Consider the following 20,452-nt stretch of genomic DNA (forward strand, 5'->3'; position numbering starts at 1 on the left):
AGTGACTAGTTTTGAAATTAGAAGCCAGTAAAAAATAGTTTCAACATTATTTTAAAAGTGCAGACAATTTGCAATGTCGGTATTTTAGGAAGAAACATCGCGATTTACTTTCGCGGGCCACATAAAGTGATTTGACGGGCCGGATATGGCCCCCGGGCCCGGAGTTTGACACACCGCCGTAACGTCATGACTTCATGACGTTCCGTCGTCGCGCGCTGACTGGGCGTGCCGGGTGGGGACACGCCCAGCTGGGCGGTGTCAAGGCCGGGGAGGGGCGGGGCGTCCGGTGCGCAGGCCCTGCAGTGTCAGACGGCGGGCAGCAGCTGCGGCGAGAGGAGCGCGCACCGTTACTCCCCGTTTCCCGAACACAGCGACGCATTTGTCGGCTTTAGACGCCAGCACGCTCAACATCCGACATGGTGGACCGCGAGCAACTGGTGCAGAAGGCCAGGCTGGCCGAGCAGGCTGAGCGATATGACGACATGGCAGCCGCCATGAAGTCGGTAAGTAATGACCTTTTCTCCTGTTTTGTAGCGAACGACCCCCCCCCCCCATCCTACATGTGCGCCCGAGTGACCGAACGCACGGCCTTTCCGCTGCAGGGCAGCAGCGCAAGGTGCCGTCACCGCGTACACGATGTTCCCGATCAGCTGAAATTCGTGCACGAAAGTTCAAGGATGGAAAGATCTCCATCGTAATGGGAAGAAGAAAAAAAAAATCCTTTTGGATTCCCACTCGGGCGACGTGATTGACACGTGAGCCGCACGCGCACGACATGTTCAGGGGGAACCTTTGGCTCGTTTGGGCTCCGATCGTCCATTTGGAGTATTAATAGTGCGGTGGTGAGAATGCGGAGCGCTTGCTCTTGGGGCGGTGCCCTTCGGCCGGGCTCCCTTTTTACGGTCCGTGCGCGTGCTCGTGTAGGCAGCAGGCCCCCCCACGCCCACGCGCGCGCGCCCACCCACACGCACTCCAACTCACACCATCCCCACCCACTAGGCACGATTGACCATGTCAACATCTCATAGGATGCTTCGCAATGGCTCCTCGTGGAATTCCGTCCAGGGTGCAAGTGGCAGTGTTCTATAGGCGACCTGTGCGGATGCTTCGGGTTTGCGCGGTGCTCAATTAGCGTCGATGCAATATGATGTTGCACTTTTTTTCCTGCACACACTCTTTGACGCATTGGGAAGAACAATATTGGCTCTCGGTTGATCGCGATCGATTTTGGCGCAGATGCTGCGCGCAAGATACGCCTATCTCCGTCTTTTTCCCTTGTTTCCCCCCCCCCCCCCCCCCCCCTTCCCCTTTCTTTGACGTGGGTGTTGGTGGACGCGCAGCTCTTAATTGTCATATTGCAGCAAAACGGAAGGCGCGGCTGCATGGATCGACGCCTTGTGCGGCATCCGTGCGGCCTCGGCCCGGCAGGTCCGCAGCATCTGCCGAAACGCCGCACAGCATTTTTGCTCGGCTGCTCCTTCCTTTAAATGCGCCAACCTTTTGACGTAAGGGGCCTCTGTCTTCTCGATAGGCGCGCTTCATCAATCGGGACTCGTCCATGAGCAGAATATCTAATTGTCATTGCACATGCCCTGAGAAATTGAAGAAATCCTCCTTCAAGCAACTACTGTATTATGATACATGTGCACATACAATGCCACGTTTGCATGTATTGCGTTCTTCTTCCAGAAGCCAGCATGTAAGTAAAGGTGTTAATCTGTTTGGTTGTGCACAATGTTACAGGGACATGGCTCCACCCTGTCCCATTTACGCAGAGTCAGGCAAAGCGGTGCGCCCCCCAGCCCCCACCCACCACCCCCCACTCTCCTCTGCAGCACCGGGCAGACGGGGTGCGTCTGCGGCCTCGCCCATCATTTGGAGCGGGGAATCCCTCGCCACCGCGCACGTGGCGACTGGCTGACTGAAAACAAGAGCAGACGTTCATCCATTCGAATACTTACGCTAAGTAAGGTCATACGTTGCCATGCGTTCCGACATGTACGCATTTGCGCCGTGCGAACAGAACTTCTGAAGCGAGATCGTTTTTTGACTGATCGTTTTCTCAGTCAGGACGTTACGAGGATTGGCTAAGAAGATTGGCCACAATCTGATTCGGAGCTGTCAGCTTTGCGCTTCAACTGGACGATTATCTTTTAGTCTAGTTTACATTCTTTGTCTTAGTCTATTCCTAATAGCTGGAAATGATAAATGACGATATTTTCATTCATATTGTCGCCATATTGTTCCGAGCAGCCAGGAAAGAGATCATTGCACCGCTTTTGTAGTTTTGCCACTGGGGTCGTTCAAAACGTGCTTTTGTGCAACTTGAGAGCAATCTTGTTGTGGCATGTCGGCCATCAGAAGAATTCAATATCTTTTTCCATTCAACAAAAAAAAAAACACGTGTCCAGATAAAAGGGCACAGACAATCGCGTAGATTTCGTACGCATCCATAATGGCATCTATTCTTTCGTAGACGTGCTCTACTTTGTGATTATGGCCGAACCTAAGGCGCATGTACCGCTCGCTTCCTGCTCAGTTCCACGCACGGTGATTGGTTCAGCGTTTGCTCATGAGCCAGGCGTGACCCCCAAGGAGGTCAATGAGCAAATATTCGGCTCACGCTGTATTCAATGGTAGAATTAGACGACCGATCATGTCGTAGTTGTCCGTGCTGACGATGAAATGACAGGAAACTGGATTTAGTGGCGCACGTTTGTCTTTGTGCAAAATGTTTCTTTGCGTTCAAGTTTAAATTGCACACAAAAAAAGTGCAAGCGTCGTAAGTGATCAACAGAAATACTGTGAAAGACGCAGACACATTTCTCATTTTAAAATGTGTTTTTCATGGGCGGATAGAAAAGGTTGCGAGTCATAGCATAAAACCAGTAATCCTTTTCGAGCAGCCCCTCATTAAAAACAAAATGCACTCACTCAACACTCAAAAGTCCAAAGCATTGGGTCCATTTTCATTTCTTAAGGTGACGAGTGTTCCTCGAAGAACATTTCAATGTGCGCGGCATGTGTTTCCTTTACGCTTTTCATATCCCAAACTGAAATCTTAGCTTGTGAGACACTTGAGGCTCGTAAAACAAAGAACAAGTATTTGATGCATTATTCTAATTCTCGTCCACGATCGACTTGACAACTGCTTTGGCGACAGCATTTCTAGTGTACGTTGTCAACTGTTGCTCTACATTAATACAATATACCCAAATAATAAGATGAGAGCAGATCAAATACCCCGCAATGTTTCGTTTTTTTGGGGTCTTAAGTCACTTAAACAGTTTTTTTGGGGGGAAAAGTGTAATGAAAAGGTTATGGAAAGTGTGAGTTACTCCTCTACTGACTGGCATTGAGGTTGCCCTTCGGAGCACTCCCGATTGGTCAATCTGCTCCTGAGCTCACAAACGTCCCCGAGCCAGACGATCGCAAGTTGGTTCAAGCAAACTGAATAAACAAACCAATGCAATCGTTATGCAACTTGGACCGGATTTCTAATGTGGAATAACTTCGAAAACAATAAGCTGTCCCAGGAAATTGGGTTGTTGCCCCAGAAATGCCGCTAATCTCTGTTACAATTTGCCAGTTGCTCGCGTTATCTCGTTTTGTTCAAGGGGACACAGGAAGCAAACTTTTTTTTTTGTTTTTTTTTTCCCAACAATATACACCAAGACCTAAGATGAATATGATAAAGGCCTCAAGCGAGTCTCAAAGAACAGTAAGATAAAGCAATTGGCCACCTCCACATCAGTTGACATCACTGTAAGAACATTTACAATTTCACCGAAACTGAACTGCACTGCACTGCACTTCCAAACTATTCTTCGCCCGTTATGCATACTCTCTTGTACTAACATGACACGGCACGACACGCACACAACAATTCAGTAGCGGATAGCAGAGAGGCAGGTGGGCAAGTAACAAAAAGACATGGGCCGCTTTCGGGCAGACAAGAGCTGCAGTCAGCACAAAAGATTGCTTGGACCGAGGAGGAGGCGCTAGGCTGACGAGACCATATCAAATCAGGAAATCAGAGGGTCACATTGAGACTGCGAGCACAACGCAGACACACAAAGGGATCATAAAGAAACAATCAATCCAGCGAGCCAAACCTCAAAACAAATTCGAAAGTCCACAAGGGATCGATAGCAGCATTCGTATCTTCAAGCTCTTTGTCCTCTTATTTGATTTCGCTTATTAAACACAAACACATCTTAACACAAACAAGAACCTCAACCCCGTAGTGGTTAGCGGGCCTGCCTCACAGTTGAGAGGTTCTGGGTTCAAATGTCAACTCGGGCCTTCCTGCGTGGAGTTTGCATGTGCGGGTTTTCTCTGACTTCCTCGCACAGCTTCCTCTTTCTTTGGACTGTAAGCAGTAAAAAGATACTGGCTTATTTCTTGGAAATGTGTGACTCCCATGACAGGAGATTTGTGTGATGCCAGTATCGTGAGTTCCCTTCCATTTTATTCTCGCAGACTTCCTTTCCGCCGCACGACACGCATCGCTTTTGAAAATGACGAAGCCGTCATATTTACGTTTTGTACACGGCAACAAAAGCGGCACTCGAAGCACCATCCGAACTACACAGTGCACGCTGCTCCTCCTCCCCCCCCCCTCTTATTGGCTCTTTGTGGCTAAAGCAACAATCCCTATTCACCCCACCGGTGACGTCAGGTAGTCCACTGCGCCTTTGTGCTCTGCTGCCCGAAAAGAGGGTCAGCGGGGGGCTTGTCACATCAGCTTAGGAGAGCCTTCAGACTTGGAGCAAAATGAGCAAGGGAGGCCAGAGAGCAAGCGTGGAGCGGGGAGGGAAAAAAGCGGGGAGCGGTGAGACTTTTATACGCCTTTGGTGTTTGCATCAAAACCTCAGTCAATGAAACGTGAGACAGTGGCTTGAACGCTAACTTCACACACACACACACTTCCATTTTTTTTTAGTTTCCTGTGTATGTTAATGAGCAAAGAGAGCTGTTCAAGTGGGAGTTATTGATTGTCCCCAGTTGTTTGGAGGTTCGGGCGGCGTGTGTAAGAATGAGTCACGAGCACGATGCACCATTGTCACACTGGCGCCACGGCTTGCGTCGGGGCTTTCTGCTCACCCGGCAGCCGAGGCCGCAGAGCGAGCCATGTCGGTTTTCTGACCCACGTGTCGCTGCTGTTCCGGTAACATTCTACGTCGGTCGGAATTGCAATTGAATGGAAATGATGCGTCGTCGAACCCCAGTCACGGATGTGCTTCGACAATGAGCTGCGGGGGTTGGGCGACTTTCCTCTGTGCTCGCAAGCGAGCTCATTATGCAACTGAGGTCGTTTGATTGTTTTCTTGCCTTTATACTCCTCCAGTACAGAGGTCATTTTATTTGTCAGCGCTGTAAATTGTAAATTGTATATTGTGTTGAAAGACGAGATAAGTGTCGAAGTTGTACTTTCAAAAACAGTGTTACGTTTCATTACAATAGGCTTTGCAAAAATATTCTACTAGCTTTATGTAACCGCCATGTCTAAGTGAACAATAGCTGACTTATTATTTATGCAGTTACTGGATGAAATTGCCTCTCAAGTAAATGTTTAACAAAAAAGGAAGTCAACCTGAATGGCTTTTTTGATATGCTAAACGTGTTTTGGTATTGTTGAGCTAGTCTGACGTCTTCCTTTTTGGCATTTTGGGTAAATATTGATAGGCCATTGGGCTAAAATGCAATCAAAATTCTATTTCGTAGGAGCATACAATAACGTCACATCAACGTATGATTTGATTCGATTTCGGTCGGTTGTTCATGACCATGTTTTTGCTTCGAGGTCTTTCGAAGGAGTTGCGTGTGAACGCCTAAAACGTGAATATGACAAGTCGCCAGTGCGTGAGTGGGCTGAAAGGTATGAGCTGGGAATGGGTTTATTTGCAAGGATTCCCACCCACACTGCTGCGGCTTTGTCCATGTCAGCATCCTTTCCACTGGAGATTAGAACTCTGATAAGGTTTTGCAGTTGCTATGGAAACAGGAGCTTGTACCATTGGGTTACCTTTCCTTCCAGCTTTTACTCTGTTGCAGGTTACCTCACTGTGAAGCACAGCTCCATCAGTTCGAAACAACCCCCTTCCACTTTTAGCGCAGATTTGATCCTTTTTTTCACTTCCATGCTGTGGTCAGAATGATGCAGCCGAATGCTGATGTTGACTGTGGTACGCGTTCTGCTTTCTGTCCAACAATGAGATGCTGAAACTCGTGTCGATCACGCTCGACTATTGCTACATTTTCACATGGACGGAAAGAACGAGAAAATCCCACTCGTCATCTCTGGAATCAAGTGCACTACGCGACTGTCAACCAGCAGAGGCGCTGTTGAGTCAGTCGCAACGGTTTTGCAGTTAACGTGACCTCCGCGACGGGAGGTCGTTCCCAGTACGACGCTGGCATCAGACCATGTGCTCAGAACATCCGCTCAGAGATTCTCACAGTTTTGATTTTTCCAAACAATGAATACAATTGAATTGTTAGGCCTGTCTATGAAATAAAATGAAGGCTTAAATGTGGGTACAGCCACTCGTGGTCTTCAGATGATGAAGCTTACCCACTAACCCGTATTCTCAGTGAAATGTGACATTGACTACGCAGTTAAAGATCCTCATGCTTCCCACCAGATGCGTGTTAACAACGAACTTGAAAACAGAGTCATTTCATTTTCCATAGACATACAATATCAGTAAAACCACTCATCTGTTTTGGGCGACAGATTGTAGCCTCTAGCACGACATAGTAAAGGGGGAATGTTCGCCACCCCCTCTGGTTTGCTCATGGAACAGAATTTGGTCCTGAAAAAAGAAAGTAACAACAGGCTTTACGCTCTGAAAAGGTCTGTAAAGACTCCTCTGTCGCGCAGTCCCAGTGGGGTATAAAGGATTAAATCCCTTAGACAGACACAGGCCTGTCAAAACAAGCTTTGAGCGATGACGACAGCCAATCGGCATTCACCGCCGAGGATGATGTCATTGTGCTGGAGGTGTGGCTCACGCTTTCCGGATGGCAAACCGTGTGCGTTCACGGGCTGAGCCGAAGTTGTTACAGTGTCAGTAGAATGCAACCAGTTTAAAAAAAAATACAAATCTGGAAATTGGATATGTATCCATATCAGTTTGAAGACTCATTTGGAAGTCAAATCATTCTTTAGAAGCTATAAGACATCCTAATTGTGGTCAATTGCGTTTCTCTCTCAGGTCACGGAGCTGAATGAGGCACTTTCCAATGAGGAGAGGAACCTGCTCTCTGTAGCCTACAAGAACGTGGTCGGCGCGAGGCGTTCATCCTGGCGCGTCATCTCCAGCATTGAGCAGAAGACGTCGGCCGACGGTAACGAAAAGAAGATTGAAATGGTTCGGGCTTACCGGGAAAAAATCGAGAAGGAGCTGGAGACAGTTTGCCAGGACGTGCTCAACCTCCTCGACAACTTCCTGATCAAGAACTGCAACGAAACGCAGCACGAGAGCAAGGTGTTCTACCTGAAGATGAAGGGCGACTATTACCGCTACCTGGCCGAGGTGGCCACCGGCGAGAAGCGCGCCGCCGTCGTCGAGTCCTCCGAGAAGTCCTACAGCGAGGCCCACGAGATCAGCAAGGAGCACATGCAGCCCACTCACCCCATCCGCCTGGGCTTGGCTCTCAACTACTCCGTCTTCTACTACGAGATCCAGAACGCCCCGGAGCAGGCGTGCCACCTGGCCAAGACCGCCTTCGACGACGCCATCGCCGAGCTGGACACCCTCAACGAGGACTCCTACAAAGACTCCACTCTCATCATGCAGCTGCTACGAGACAACTTGACGCTGTGGACGAGCGACCAGCAGGACGACGAGGGAGGCGAGGGCAACAACTAAGAAGAGTCCGCAACCTCATTCTGCCGAAACACCACGACGGTCGCGCTCACAAATGACAAAATCAAATCATACTGAAAAAGTTAGAAATTAAGATCAACAGCGGGTGGGAGGTAAGAGGAGCAGCCAATGGTACTAACACAGCTGCTGTCCTTTATTTTTCCACAAACTAAAAGTGAAATAAGTAGGAGAAAAGAAGACCTTAGCCTGAGGTATAAACTACAGTTATTCAACAAAAAAAAAGAAAAGAAAAGAAAAACATCCAAACCAAGAATGAATGGCCCTTGTTTGGTAGCCTCTGCAGCATTTGCTTGAATAGCACTTAGAAGCGAGAGGTGTGTCTTTGGCGCCAGCGTCGAGACGCATCTCACTGGCTGGTGGAGAACGGTGTCATTATGCAAATGAAGCGGAGGTGTCTTATTGCATCGACTGACGGGGGGAGCATCCGCAAATCCAGTTTGATGAGTGCGCAAGTGGGAAAATTGGAGCAAGCTTGAATGTCAAGGCCTTGCTTTTCACGAGAGGGCAAGCAGACAGATGACAAATGCGGCTTATAGGGGCGTCGACATACACGCGTATTGACGTGACATCTTTAGTTGCAGCACACTCGCTTTGGGTCGTTGGGTGAAAAGCAGCTTGTCTCTGTTATTGAGGAGAACGTGGAGAAGAGCGAGAGAGAGAAAAAAAAAGTCTTCTTTTGTTTTGCTTTGTGTCGGGTGTGTGTCCAGCTAAGTCACACAGTCATACTGTAACTAAATATAGAACTTCATGAAGTAAACTTAGTGAGTGCAGCTTGTCCTTATCATGTGCTGATGTGCTTTATTGAATAAATTAACTGTTTTTGGACACCTAATCCTAAGTGTCAGTATTGTCGTCACTATAATAACCTCCATTGGCTCCTGCTGTTTGGAGTGAAGGATTATATTCCCAAAAGTCACATAGCAAACTGAGCAAAGTGGCGTTTGGTAGTGGAGAATGATCACAAGGGCAAGAAATGGGTCCACCCTTCCTCTCAAATGGCTTCTGGAACCACAAGGCCGAAGCGTTCGCGCACGGCGGCCGGAGCCACAAGGCTCGATTTGCCCTTGCTTTTGCCGATGACGGTATTTGCTTTCTTCATTGTAAGATGAGAACTGCTGTAGTATTCTCCATATTGCAGTATTGTGCATGCCGGTGATGTATTTATAGTATAGAGTAGCTTCAATTTATTCACTTACGCTGTAGATGTTATGTATTCATAGGATATTGGAAAATACTAGACCTTATTTCAGATGATTTTCTATTTATTTCTTTTTATCGCAATTGTTCGCTAGACTTTATTTTCAAATGTGTTTTCTTTACTCCGTTTGCTGAAGTACGCTATACCAAAACAGTCATTGTTACCAATAAATTGATCTGTTACAGACATTACTATGGTGACATGCAATTCTTGGCTGGGACAATAAGGTGCTAGTTAGCGATCGTTTGTGAACCTTTGACCCGATGCCGGTCTCATGAAAGCAAACACCTGGAACTAATAAAACCCTACAAGCTTAGGGGCAAATAACATACTCCCAATATTGGCACAGTTGACTAGGTTTGCATGGTCAGCACCTGACCTCCCTGACTATTAATCTCCTCCATAATAAAACGGTATTTCGCATTGGTGGTTTGGCGATTACAGAACGATCGTATTGCAATTACAAAGCATAGTAGAAATATGAATCACGCCTGCTTCGGGTGGATACAGCGTGTCAGTCCCTACGTATGCTCAAAACGGGTTCTTTTTTTGCAACCATCTGTCATATAAAATCTCTTTGAAACCACAATTCGAGACCCAAATAGAAAAATGCAGTATTTTTGGGAAATGTTATTTTACTTTACAGATGCACTCGTATCATCAGCAGATTATGCAAAAACGTAATTTCATTGTATAGTTAATTACTGGGGGGAAGGAACATGCGGACTGCATACATACAGTATGTACTTATTTTTTTCTCTGTCTGACATGAAATCGGGCTAAACCTGTTTTATCCTTTCGCTAAATCGCAGAATTTTTATTTAAACACGTTTTCATTACTTTGTCAGAAGTCAGAGGTTTACATAGAGTAAGACTACGATGCCACATGATGATGGGATGTCTTTGGAAGCTTCTGAATTCTAAATTCCAGAGTCGCCTGTGAATGTACAGTATTTGAATGCACGCCTGAAACACACTGCTTCTTTATGTAACATCATGGGAAAGTCACAAGAAATCAGCCGAGATATCAGGAAGAGAATTGCGGACTTACTCCAGTCTGGTTCATCCTTGGGTGCAATTTCCAGATGCCTGGATCTTTTCTTGTGTTTAGCAAATAGAAATAATTTTGGTACTCCTAACTGACCTATAGCAGGAAAGGTTTGGTTTGATTTCATGTCAGACAGTGAGGGGGGGGAAAAAAACATCTTTTTATTTTGTGTATGTAAACTTCTGGTTTTAACTGTATCTCTTTTAAATGACGATAAGCAGTTAAAAAAAATGTAAATCTTATGCTCACCTATCGACTCAATCTGAAGTTATGAACCAAGTAATAGGTAACCGTAACCTTTATACTGGACCAAGAGCAGATGGAGGTAATAATCAACCACCAATGTGATCTTCTTTTCATATTTCTTCAGTTCTACACAGGTGAGTAATTTAAAAAAAGGCACCTTTGTCCATTAGGCTCCTGCTCTTGAATGAATCAAAAACAAACAAGGAAAACACTGTAAGTGTTTTCAGCTTCTTCCTGAAATTGATTTGCAATAGAGGAGTTTGAAACATAGCTGTTGAAAGCTAATTGGTCAGTAGCTAATCACCATTCGAGGCCTCTCGTTAGATGACCTCTGCCTCGCAGGTGCCCATATTCGCCTAGCCGCCTAATTTGTTGCGAGGCAAATTGAGACAGCCAATTCTAGACTTGAAGTCGATTGCTTTGTGGAATTCAAGCACAGAAGATGAGATGAAATATTGCGGCAGCTTGACCGGAGTTCCGTTGGAATGTTCCTGGATTTTTCAACTGAACTTTTTCCATTTCACAACATGCGCTTGATAGAGTCTCATGAATTGTCAACAATTCATCAATCGGACGAGATCAAATAGCAGTAAACGTTATTACTGGTGCTTAAAAAAAAGAATAATCATAACGATAGCTCGGATTGACATGATTTCTTCTGCGGCGACCTTTATTCAACATGCCTCATAAACAAAGACTGCACACCACTTTTACAAAATCAACAGCAGCTTTTAGCCTGGCTTCCTTCTCACTTGTCCTTACGACCTTTTGCACGTGGACATTTTTTATCATTATTATAACAACTTCAATTGGAGGAGGAAAGCTGATGATTTTCGAAAAGTGCGAATCATCACCACCGGGCGTCCCCACCATTGGCTTCCCTCTGGAGAAGTAGCAGTCCTGTGCGTAGCGCCCACGACTGAGCAACATTTATTGTATGTGTCAATACAGTCACAATAGGACATTCAGAGAACGTACAGCGAAGAAACGTGCTAAAGTCATTCTTCTTCATTGTGTCATGCGTGCAGAGAGGAAGGAATGCGGAGGTTTTAGAAGGACCTGGTCATTGCTTCTTCACTGGAGGCACTTCCCTGGTTTCAGGGCCTCAGAGCCACTGGTTGGATGGGAACTCGCGTGAATCATTTATGCCTGCATTTAAGTGGAAGGAAGGGGTGACTCAGAGGAAGAGAGCAAATGTTGAAATGCTAAGTGCTTTGGAGACAGCAGGCCATTTCACCACACGAGCGCTGGGTTGTTCTTCCTCAAAACAATTCCTTCTGACTCAAATGTTCTGGTGCTAAAATGGCGGACAGAGTTCAGAGTTCCATATCGACTGCACTCAAATACTGCTTACTCTCAAATATATATTGTTTTCATCCTGGGAATGACTTTTTGCAATTGGGCTCAACATTTCCATGATGCTCAGTAGCAAAACTTGCATTTGAATAGTTCCTTTTTTTGTTTCTGTCCAATACTTGCTGTTCCAGGCCTACTAGAAATGGACAGTAGTACACAGAGGCCTCCATTAAATTTGTTATTTTAGCAATGATGACTCAAAGGTCTCACACAGAAATGAAAGATTCTTTGCCCCCAAATCATTTTTTTGGTTTGTTTTTGTTTCAGTAAAAGTTTTTTTTTTTTGCTGAAATAGGGAACTTTTTTCAAGTGTGTTAGAGGTTTTTGTTGTGTTGGAATTTTTGGGTGTGTGCAGGGGTGCAGCCAGAAAAGTTGGGAGGGGGGGTGGCCACGGTGACACCTGGCCACCACGTAGCTACGCCCCTGGCAGAGAGACTATTTTGGTATATGTGAGAGTTTTGGGTTAAATATGAGGTTTTTTTGAGCCTGAGAGATTTTTGTTGCGTGTGTGAGTGGTAAGTGTTATTTTTGGCTTTTATGACATTTAATAAATAAACACTCATTGGACAGAAAATCTTGTTTAAAAACTGACAAAATAATAAGTCATATACCATTCCATATGGACTATACACTATGCACATCTCACTAAACAAAATACCAGGATAGTGTTAGCAGCCTTTCGCCTACTGTCCTATAAATCCAGAGCCTTAATAAAACTCAAATATAGTGGAGAAGCAGTGATTCATGTGTGTTATCTACCCTGTGTAACTATACAACATGCTGGAGGCTGAGTGCATAGCAGAGAGCTCTAAAAATAGCGCTGGCCTGCAGCTTCGGAGTCAAGAGCGGGGTTAGTATGTGCATTAGCGGGCTGGCACGCAACTTGAACGCAGTCAGAGAGGAGGAAGAGGAAGCGTGCACGGTGCGACTCCATCGCCAGTTGCGCCGGTGCATCTTTCATTGGATCCGGCTCTGACAGGTGATTCGTCTGCACTGGATGACCTTCAACTGTTCACAATGAGTCCTCCAAACGTGCTTCGCTTACGCGTTCTACTGCATGTACGCTAAGGTCTTTAGAAATGAGCACGTGCTCGCGCCGCACTTCACAGACGTTATGGAAGTGAAGTGGAAGTTCATCATTCATATTTTCCATCCATTGATTTTCTATAGCCCTTGTCCTGACTTTGGGCAACGCATTCAGACCTATGGACAGTTTCGGGAAGGGATGGGCAACTTGCACCCCGCACTCCCTCTCTGAGTGGCCCCTCAATTAATCACCCCATCCACCCAAATAAATAAATAAATAAATAAATTGGGGGCAAGGTAATTATAAATGTTTCCTCTACTATACCTAACGATTTTGACCACTAGATGGCAGACATCGCTTACTAGCGCTTCCACCGGGCCTTCTCCAGCAGGAATATCATCAAGAGTAGGAAGCAGTTTATATGTTCAACAAATTTAAAGGCAAGCCTATGTACCTAGTTTGCTTTGGGACATTGTCAGCCGTGATTGTTTCGTGGCTCTTTTACCTCAGGCAAGGAGGCTTTGTGCACACTAGCATTTCATAGATTGGTAAGACACCAGGCGCCCCTTCGCTCATCTTAGCTTGCATACGACTGAGCTGACCTTGAGGCTCCTTTGTCGCACACAACCCGCAGTCAGGGTTTCATGCCAATGCGAACAAAAAGCGCAACATACATGTTCATCGACACACATTCAACGAACAACAAATACATTATGCAATGTAGAACGCAACAAACCATTTCTATGTATTTATGTATTTGCATTTCATGCATGTTCTGTTATCAGTTTATTATTTGTGTCAAGAACACATGTGGATGTGGTTAATTCCAAAAGCATGACCTATGGTGCATTTGCTTAATAAATCATCGAAAATGAAAAATCAATTTGCATTAACACTCTATATATTGCGCACAGGCCGTGACCTTGAGAAGTGTGGGTAGAAAAAGAAAAAAAAACAATGTTCAAAACGACAAGCACGATCAATTGTGTGTGACTACTGATGTGGAGGTGCGCTTGGCGGACTTCAGTGCAGACAGTGTGGGTTCGCTTCCTGCTGAGAAATGCTGGAATGGGAGCGCGTGCCTGTTTCAAAAACAAACACATGATTGAGTCTTTTCTCATACGAATGCAATATATTTGTGATTATTAAAGTGGCACATTATTTGGCTACAAAGCCAAAATGTATGTTGCTGGAAAAAAAAAGGCTAGTTCTAGATGAGCATATAAACAACTCAAAAGTGTATGAATTGGAACTAATATCACTGAAAAAATCCGAGAATGGCCATGGAAGACATCTTCTTTTCTCCAGCAGCTTGCAAGCCTCCGGGTTGCCGTTGCAGTCAATCCACCATTTAAATGTATTTCGCGGTGGCCCGCAGGTCTGGCGACATCACAGCTCTGTTTCCATGGCGACCTGACACGTGAGCATGCGCGTACATCTGTGAGCTACATACAGTATGTGCGGAGAATGATTCGATGCCATTGAATGGGATTCATTTTGAAATCAACTCATCTTAAAACGCATATATTAACGGGAATTGTGAGCACACAATTTATCAGAGTATAGGCCATGTCTTTACCACAAGCACTTTCGATTATTATTTGTCATCAATAAAATACACTTATTATATTTATATCCTGTGCAACGCTGTTTAGTTTATTGAGCCAAAAATCTCGCGGCACACCAACAAACAACATGTATAAGGATTGTTGATCGTAAATATTGAACAGGTTGAATATTTACGAATGTCTGCGCCAAAGGTTTTTCTGAGAAGATAGAGGATGAAAATCTGCGAATAATCACTCAGGATGATCTTTTAGAGACAGCCAAGAAAAAGACTTGTGGGTGGGGGATGCTCAAAGTTGTGCCGATTATCGGTATGTGTGTACCCCGATTCACTTGAATGAATGCTTGCCAATGGTTTGTTGCTTTGTTTGATAGCAGGATTACACCGAAACTATCTAACCAATGTGCCGAGCAAGAAATCTCCTTTTGGCGGCGCGTGTGAAATATTGTCTTAATTAGGCAACTCGCAGTCGGTGAGCAAGCGGCTGGAGTGGCACCGCCACGGCCTTGCGTGTCACAAAGTTCCGATCAAAGATGTCAGAAGCAAATGCTTAACCTTCACGTCAAATTTGACCCATTGTGACATTTTAACAGCAATGAAAAAACAACAACAACCTGAAATGATGACGTTTCCTATAGCGACCCAAAATACACAAACATGACCATATTTACAAATGTCATTCTTTTAGACACTGCCTGTGTCACCACCACATTTGCACAGGTACCCTGCAAAAACACCTTTTGACCTTTGACGGGTCGTGGGGGAATCTCGAAACGCTGAAAGAGTAGAACTGCATAACAATGATGGGAAGTCATACAGCGCTAAGGCAAGACATGCAGAGATGTTCACCTGCAATGTAGCAAATGAAAATACACTTTAACATGAAGGATGAAGGATTTCATTCATTCCTAAAAGACAGGCTATTCACAATTTTTGAAAAGGTCTGCAGTTCATAATTTGACGTGGGCAACTGTTTTGAGGGTATTTAAGGTCGTGGTCAAACTGGACCCGGAAACATTCTTCTGGTGACGTGTGCATGGAAATGGAACAGTATCATAACAATAAAGTCGTACAACAGAGAGAGCCCTCGTATGCCATTTCATCTTTATTCTCCGTTGACATCTCGAGATCAACTGAGGATGAAAACAGTCGAGTTGCAGACTTCTAACAGGCGTTGTTCTGCTTTTTAGGGTGGCGGAGTGCACGCTGCTGGAGATTTTTTTTCCTCCAGTGTGATGTAACAGCCAGCGCCAAGGAAGATGTGCTCAGCAGACGTGAGGAAGAGAGAACAAAGAACGTGAGCTACCGCAGACTAAAAGCAGGAGAACAAATACAGCGGCCAAGAGAAGACACACACACACACACACACACACACGCCGCCTGGCTTAGCTCGGTACAGATGCAAAGGTCTCCGTGTCGCCTACGTCAGCTCTGAAAGCTTGTGGGAACGCGTGTTTGCGCGCGAGCCTCCTATTTCTTCGCCACACCGCTTTTGCCGTCCACAGCGACGGGTATTGCGGTGCCCGCGGCCTCGACGGCCGGCTTGGCGAGCGGGGCCTCCACCGTCAACACGCCGTCGGGAGACAGCGAGGACGTGACCGTTTCCACGTTGGCGCTGGAGGGGAGGCTGGAGGAAGCAGGGAAACATTATTCAAATGTGGTCCATTTGGAAAAAAAACTCTTAACCAGCATCACTGAAAAGAAATTTCAACTAATCCATGCTCAAAATGCAAAAACAGGCGCTTGTTGTGGAAACGATAGTTACCGAGGGGATTTTTCTTGTCCCTCCCTCTTACTCATCAAGTAGAACAGATCAAAAAGAGTTCAAATTAGCTCATTAGGGTAGGATTTTGTTTATTCTTCCTTATGTTTAAAACATTTTGGTTTCATCACAGACACATTTTATAGGCGTAATGATGCTCTGAAGTTGCCCTTCAAGCGACTTGCAGGGTGCAACCTGTTACAAAAAATCCTTTTAGACATCTAGAGGAAAACGGTTTATTAGCCTTCCTGTTGTTGTTGAGAAAACAACAAAAACATGTAAATGTTGAGTTTTTTTAAATCCTAGAACGATATGTCTATCGTCTGTTTAAGAACAGATCAGTTGTCAGTGTGGCCTCTGGGTGGCAGCAAAGCCAAAGCTAAAATGAGCGCTCGAGCAGACGTTGTGGACTGAGCAAGGGTTCGCAAACCTTTCACTCCAGGACCCCTTACACGAAAGACATTTTGATTATTATTATTTTTAAACATAACTACTAAAAATGTTGTCCACTTTTGGAAAAAAAAATTGTTGTAATGTTTTATATATATATATATATATAGTTTTTTTTTTGTACAGATTTTAAGAAGAATCATGGAAGGTGAATGCAAATGATTTTCTTTCGCCGGCCACATAAAATGATGTGGCGGGCCAGATGTTGCCCCCGGGCTGCGAGTTTGACATTGCTGGTTTCGAGGGAAGAAATACATTTTAAGACATTTTGAAGTGAATTAAAAACACACTATTCTCGTAATATTACAGCTTTTATTTGGGAAAAGACGCTTTTATTCTCTCAAAAAGAAAATAAGAGTACTGTATATTCTTGGGGGGGGGGGAGCACTTTATATGTTTTTTATCTGTTTTTATGTATGCTTTTATTTGTGTTCTTTATTCTCATATATTCCTTTTGTCACTGAAATTAGAAAGTTGCCTATTTTTGACAGAAAAATATAATAAGGAATTCTTTTTTTAAAATATTATATTATATTAATATTTTTTAATATTTAAAAAAAAAAAATAATGGTATGGTTCTAGGTCAGTATTGTAGCGTTCCATGGCGTTTGTAATGACAAGCTAGGTGATTTTCTTCCAAATAATTTGAGCAAGTTTATTATTTGAGAAGCGCCTATCAAACTGGTAGCCCGGCATTAAAGGTCCCATATTTTGGGTCTTTAGACCTCCCTAGAGTGACTCTCTAACATAGATTTAGTATAAAAGTATCCATTTCATTTAAAAAAAGAAAACTTAGTTTTGTCATAATAGTTTCCAGAAAAGGCTCCTCTGACATCTACTTCTGTTTGACCCAGTTTTGCATCTGCTTTGTCCTTATTTGGCTAAGATCCCCCTTTCCTCAGATTGGCTGCCTCCGTGTAGAAGACCCAACCCTCACACGTGTTTGTTACGTTGACAGCGATGGCTCGGGAGCGCAAAGGTTGGCGGAGATGTTCGCCAGTGATGTAGATAAGCTCGAGAACTTCGAATGACCTGATTTCAGGCCTCTCGGCAGAGAAGCGTCTGGAACTCAGGACTCCGTGGACGATTTAAATTCATATTTCACATGTTTACTTACCATAGAGACAATATTGCATCCCAAATACTAGAAAAAGCTGGTTTGGTCCGATAGGACTCCTTTAATCAACACCCCAGGAAGTAGCTGTGAGTTTCAAAATGGGTTGGATGCAAGAACTACTTACGTGTATTTCCTTGTGAAACATCTGGACACAAAACCATGTTCATCTTTACGCTCTTCGTGCTTTCCTATGAGCACAAAGAATAAAAATAGAATAAATACATACAGTATACATTCGGACGGGAAATGCTCAAACATTTCCTGCAAATTTGCATGAATGCTCTACTTTTGACATAATTACAATGAACAAATTGTTGAACAAATGAGCTCATGTACCACTTAAAACCTTTGCCTGAAAAATCAAAAATGGGTTCCTAATAAACAGAAGAGCATCTTTGTTATCGCCATGACGACCCCAGATGACCCATCCGTTGGACCAGCCAGGACACCTCTCGTGCTTTTACAAAGAACGTTAAGAACGTTGGGCAGCACGGTTGCACTGCAGTTGCTTGGCGACCAGTCTAGTGTGTACCCCTCCTTTCTCACAATGTCAGCGGCTGAGATCGGCCGGTTTCATGACCGGCGGATTTTGCAAGCGTGGGCCAGAGGCGTGTTAGATCAGCAGATCTGATCGCGCGGCGGGAGTGTTTAAAGCCGACTTCAGTCGCCGCCAGTCAAAGCGGCTCCTCTCATTCCCTTTAAATGGGACGCAATGACAGTCTCCACACAAATATCACTGTGCAGAAGAGGACGTTGTGTAATCACAGCGATCCCTGCGTGAGTGAAGCCTTGTCACGGCTCGGGTCGAGCAAGATCTACTGTGTCTACTGCCTGTGCCCTGAGCAAATTCACCAAAATCACGTTAGACCGGCGGTTTACCTCGGGCCAGGTGTTAGACGTGGTCTGAGCAGGCACCAAGCATAATAATAGTCTGTAAGCGTCTCATAGGGGCCCGGTTTAGTGCATTATGTTTGTTGTGGCAACAGGGAGGTTAAGGTTGCTTTGCTCTGTGGCGTGTTCAACAAGCGGTGGTCCGACATTGCTACTGGCAGCGCGTGCCCAGTGGGCACTTACCCTCACGTTTTAAGAAGGACCAACTGCTGGGTTGTCCAAGTGAGCTGTCGCATTTTGATATATATGCTGATGGTTAACACCGAAGCAGATCATCTTTGTTTGACCTCACATAAGAGAACAGGAGGCTGCAAATTCCACTGTGGCTTTGTTTATCTTTGGTGCCCTGACTATGTGCCGCGCGTCAGCTGGCGGCGGTAAAAGCCTGGACGAGATCCAACTGTCCTTTTAAAGCAAATCCAACACTGATGAGTCACAGCACACCCGAAGAGCATGATGCTTTGCGGATTACATTAAAACACGTGGAAACGCTTTCTCAGTGTTTAGCGATAGGGAAGTCATATTCTCCAACACGCTCAATTGTTTTTGTAGCAGCAGGCTTTAATCCAAAAAGCCCACACCCACTAGCACACTGGAAAACAGCGCTGCATTGTTCCAAGTTATTATGTAACTGCAAGTTTCCAGAACAGTTAAGCTGCTATTATACTATTACGTACACCTGTACAATCTAATAAGATCCAACACAGGGAACATTCTGTATTTACAAAGATAGTAGAACCGCCAAGAAGTATACATAGAGGTTCATCTCAGTAAATTCGAATATCGTTTATTTGTGTCAGTAGATCAATCATTCTTGAAGTAGACGACATCAAACCGTTCGTATAGTGCATGTACTTTGTTACTTCTCACCGCTGCATATTGTTAATCACAAGTAAGTGCTATGACATTTTACTTTTGCATCAGACCTCGTTATATACTGCAGGGGGGGGGTCAAACTCATTTTTGTTTGCGGGCCACATTGTAGTTATGGTTACTGTCAGACGGCTTTTATGAGTGTGTAACCATATAGACGTATAATCGCCTCATCATATCATTACATACACAGTGGAACCTCGGTTTTCGTATGATTCGGGTTTTTTTTTTTTTTTTGCCACATTTTTGTCCCAGTTTTCGTACATCCGCTTGGTTTTCATACAGTTGAAAATGCTCCAAACGCCAAATGCATCCGTCTGCCCGTGTCACGCCTAACTTTTCGATTTTAAAATGCTTGCCTTTTCTCTCAACGTTATTAACCGCGAAGACAAGTTGCAATTTTATTCCAGATCAACATGAAGTAGACGCACTTTGATTCACCTACGCGGGCCACACGAACCGATACGGTGGGCCAGATCTGGCCCCCGGGCCTCGAGTTTGATATTCCATTTAAAGCGAATGTTGTCAGCGAGGTCTCACCAGTGATTTCCACCACGCCGTCCTTGGTCTTGACCAGCAGCTCTTCCGGTGAGAAGTGGTTCACGTCCAGTGACACCTTCCAGTTGTCTAGGGTTTGTTTGATCTCCGACATTCCCGTGCTCATCTGGCGGGACAAGGCGCGAGCCTGCTGGGCCATCACGGCTCCCGGGTACATCACGGAGGGCATCTCGGGCCGCATGTAGCCGGGCCAGCGGGCGCAGGGGTACGCAGCGAAGTCATCCGACGGGGCGGGCATGCCGAAGGTCTGGTCGAAGATGCGGCTGGTGGGGTGCCAGTCGCGGAAGGGGTCCCAGCTCGGGGTGCGGAGCAGGGTGAAAGGAATATGTCTCTCTGCCATGATGAAGGAGAGCTGCTGCTACACTTTGGCCTCTGTGACAAAGTTCCCCCCAAATGCTGGCCACCTCGTATTTATACGACCACTGACACCGCCCCTCCTCTTTCCACTCGCTCCTGGAAGTTAC

The 20,452-nt window shown here is 45.3% G+C and overlaps 2 protein-coding genes across 2 annotated transcripts; one reads left to right on the top strand and one right to left on the bottom strand.

The window, feature by feature from the left end:
- The first annotated feature begins 284 nt into the window (after positions 1-284).
- Positions 285-9,284, top strand: ywhag1 (3-monooxygenase/tryptophan 5-monooxygenase activation protein, gamma polypeptide 1). Its single transcript, XM_061751524.1, has 2 exons — positions 285-503; positions 7,221-9,284. Exons 1-2 carry the CDS (start codon positions 417-419, stop codon positions 7,875-7,877), a joined length of 744 nt encoding a protein of 247 aa, XP_061607508.1. The 5' UTR covers positions 285-416; the 3' UTR covers positions 7,878-9,284.
- A 6,140-nt stretch (positions 9,285-15,424) lies between these two features.
- hspb1 (heat shock protein, alpha-crystallin-related, 1) lies at positions 15,425-20,383 on the bottom strand. Its single transcript, XM_061751526.1, has 3 exons — positions 19,971-20,383; positions 17,791-17,854; positions 15,425-15,964 (listed from the first exon to the last, which is right to left on the bottom strand). Exons 1-3 carry the CDS (start codon positions 20,326-20,328, stop codon positions 15,808-15,810), a joined length of 579 nt encoding a protein of 192 aa, XP_061607510.1. The 5' UTR covers positions 20,329-20,383; the 3' UTR covers positions 15,425-15,807.
- Positions 20,384-20,452: the final 69 nt, after the last annotated feature.

The sequence above is a fragment of the Phyllopteryx taeniolatus genome, chromosome 17 (assembly GCF_024500385.1).
Source record: "Phyllopteryx taeniolatus isolate TA_2022b chromosome 17, UOR_Ptae_1.2, whole genome shotgun sequence".
Lineage (NCBI taxonomy): Eukaryota > Metazoa > Chordata > Actinopteri > Syngnathiformes > Syngnathidae > Phyllopteryx > Phyllopteryx taeniolatus.

Bases quoted from the DNA above. Each gene is read 5' to 3' on its own strand.
- hspb1 (XM_061751526.1), bottom strand. From the start codon at position 20,328: ATGGCAGAGAGACATATTCCTTTCACCCTGCTCCGCACCCCGAGCTGG. The intron at 17,855-19,970 runs GTGAGACCTCGC...TTGTGCTCATAG, and splicing joins CGGCGTGGTGGAAATCACTG to GAAAGCACGAAGAGCGTAAA. The intron at 15,965-17,790 runs GTAAGTAGTTCT...TGCTTCCTCCAG, and splicing joins TGTTTCACAAGGAAATACAC to CCTCCCCTCCAGCGCCAACG.
- ywhag1 (XM_061751524.1), top strand. From the start codon at position 417: ATGGTGGACCGCGAGCAACTGGTGCAGAAGGCCAGGCTGGCCGAGCAG. The intron at 504-7,220 runs GTAAGTAATGAC...TTTCTCTCTCAG, and splicing joins TGGCAGCCGCCATGAAGTCG to GTCACGGAGCTGAATGAGGC.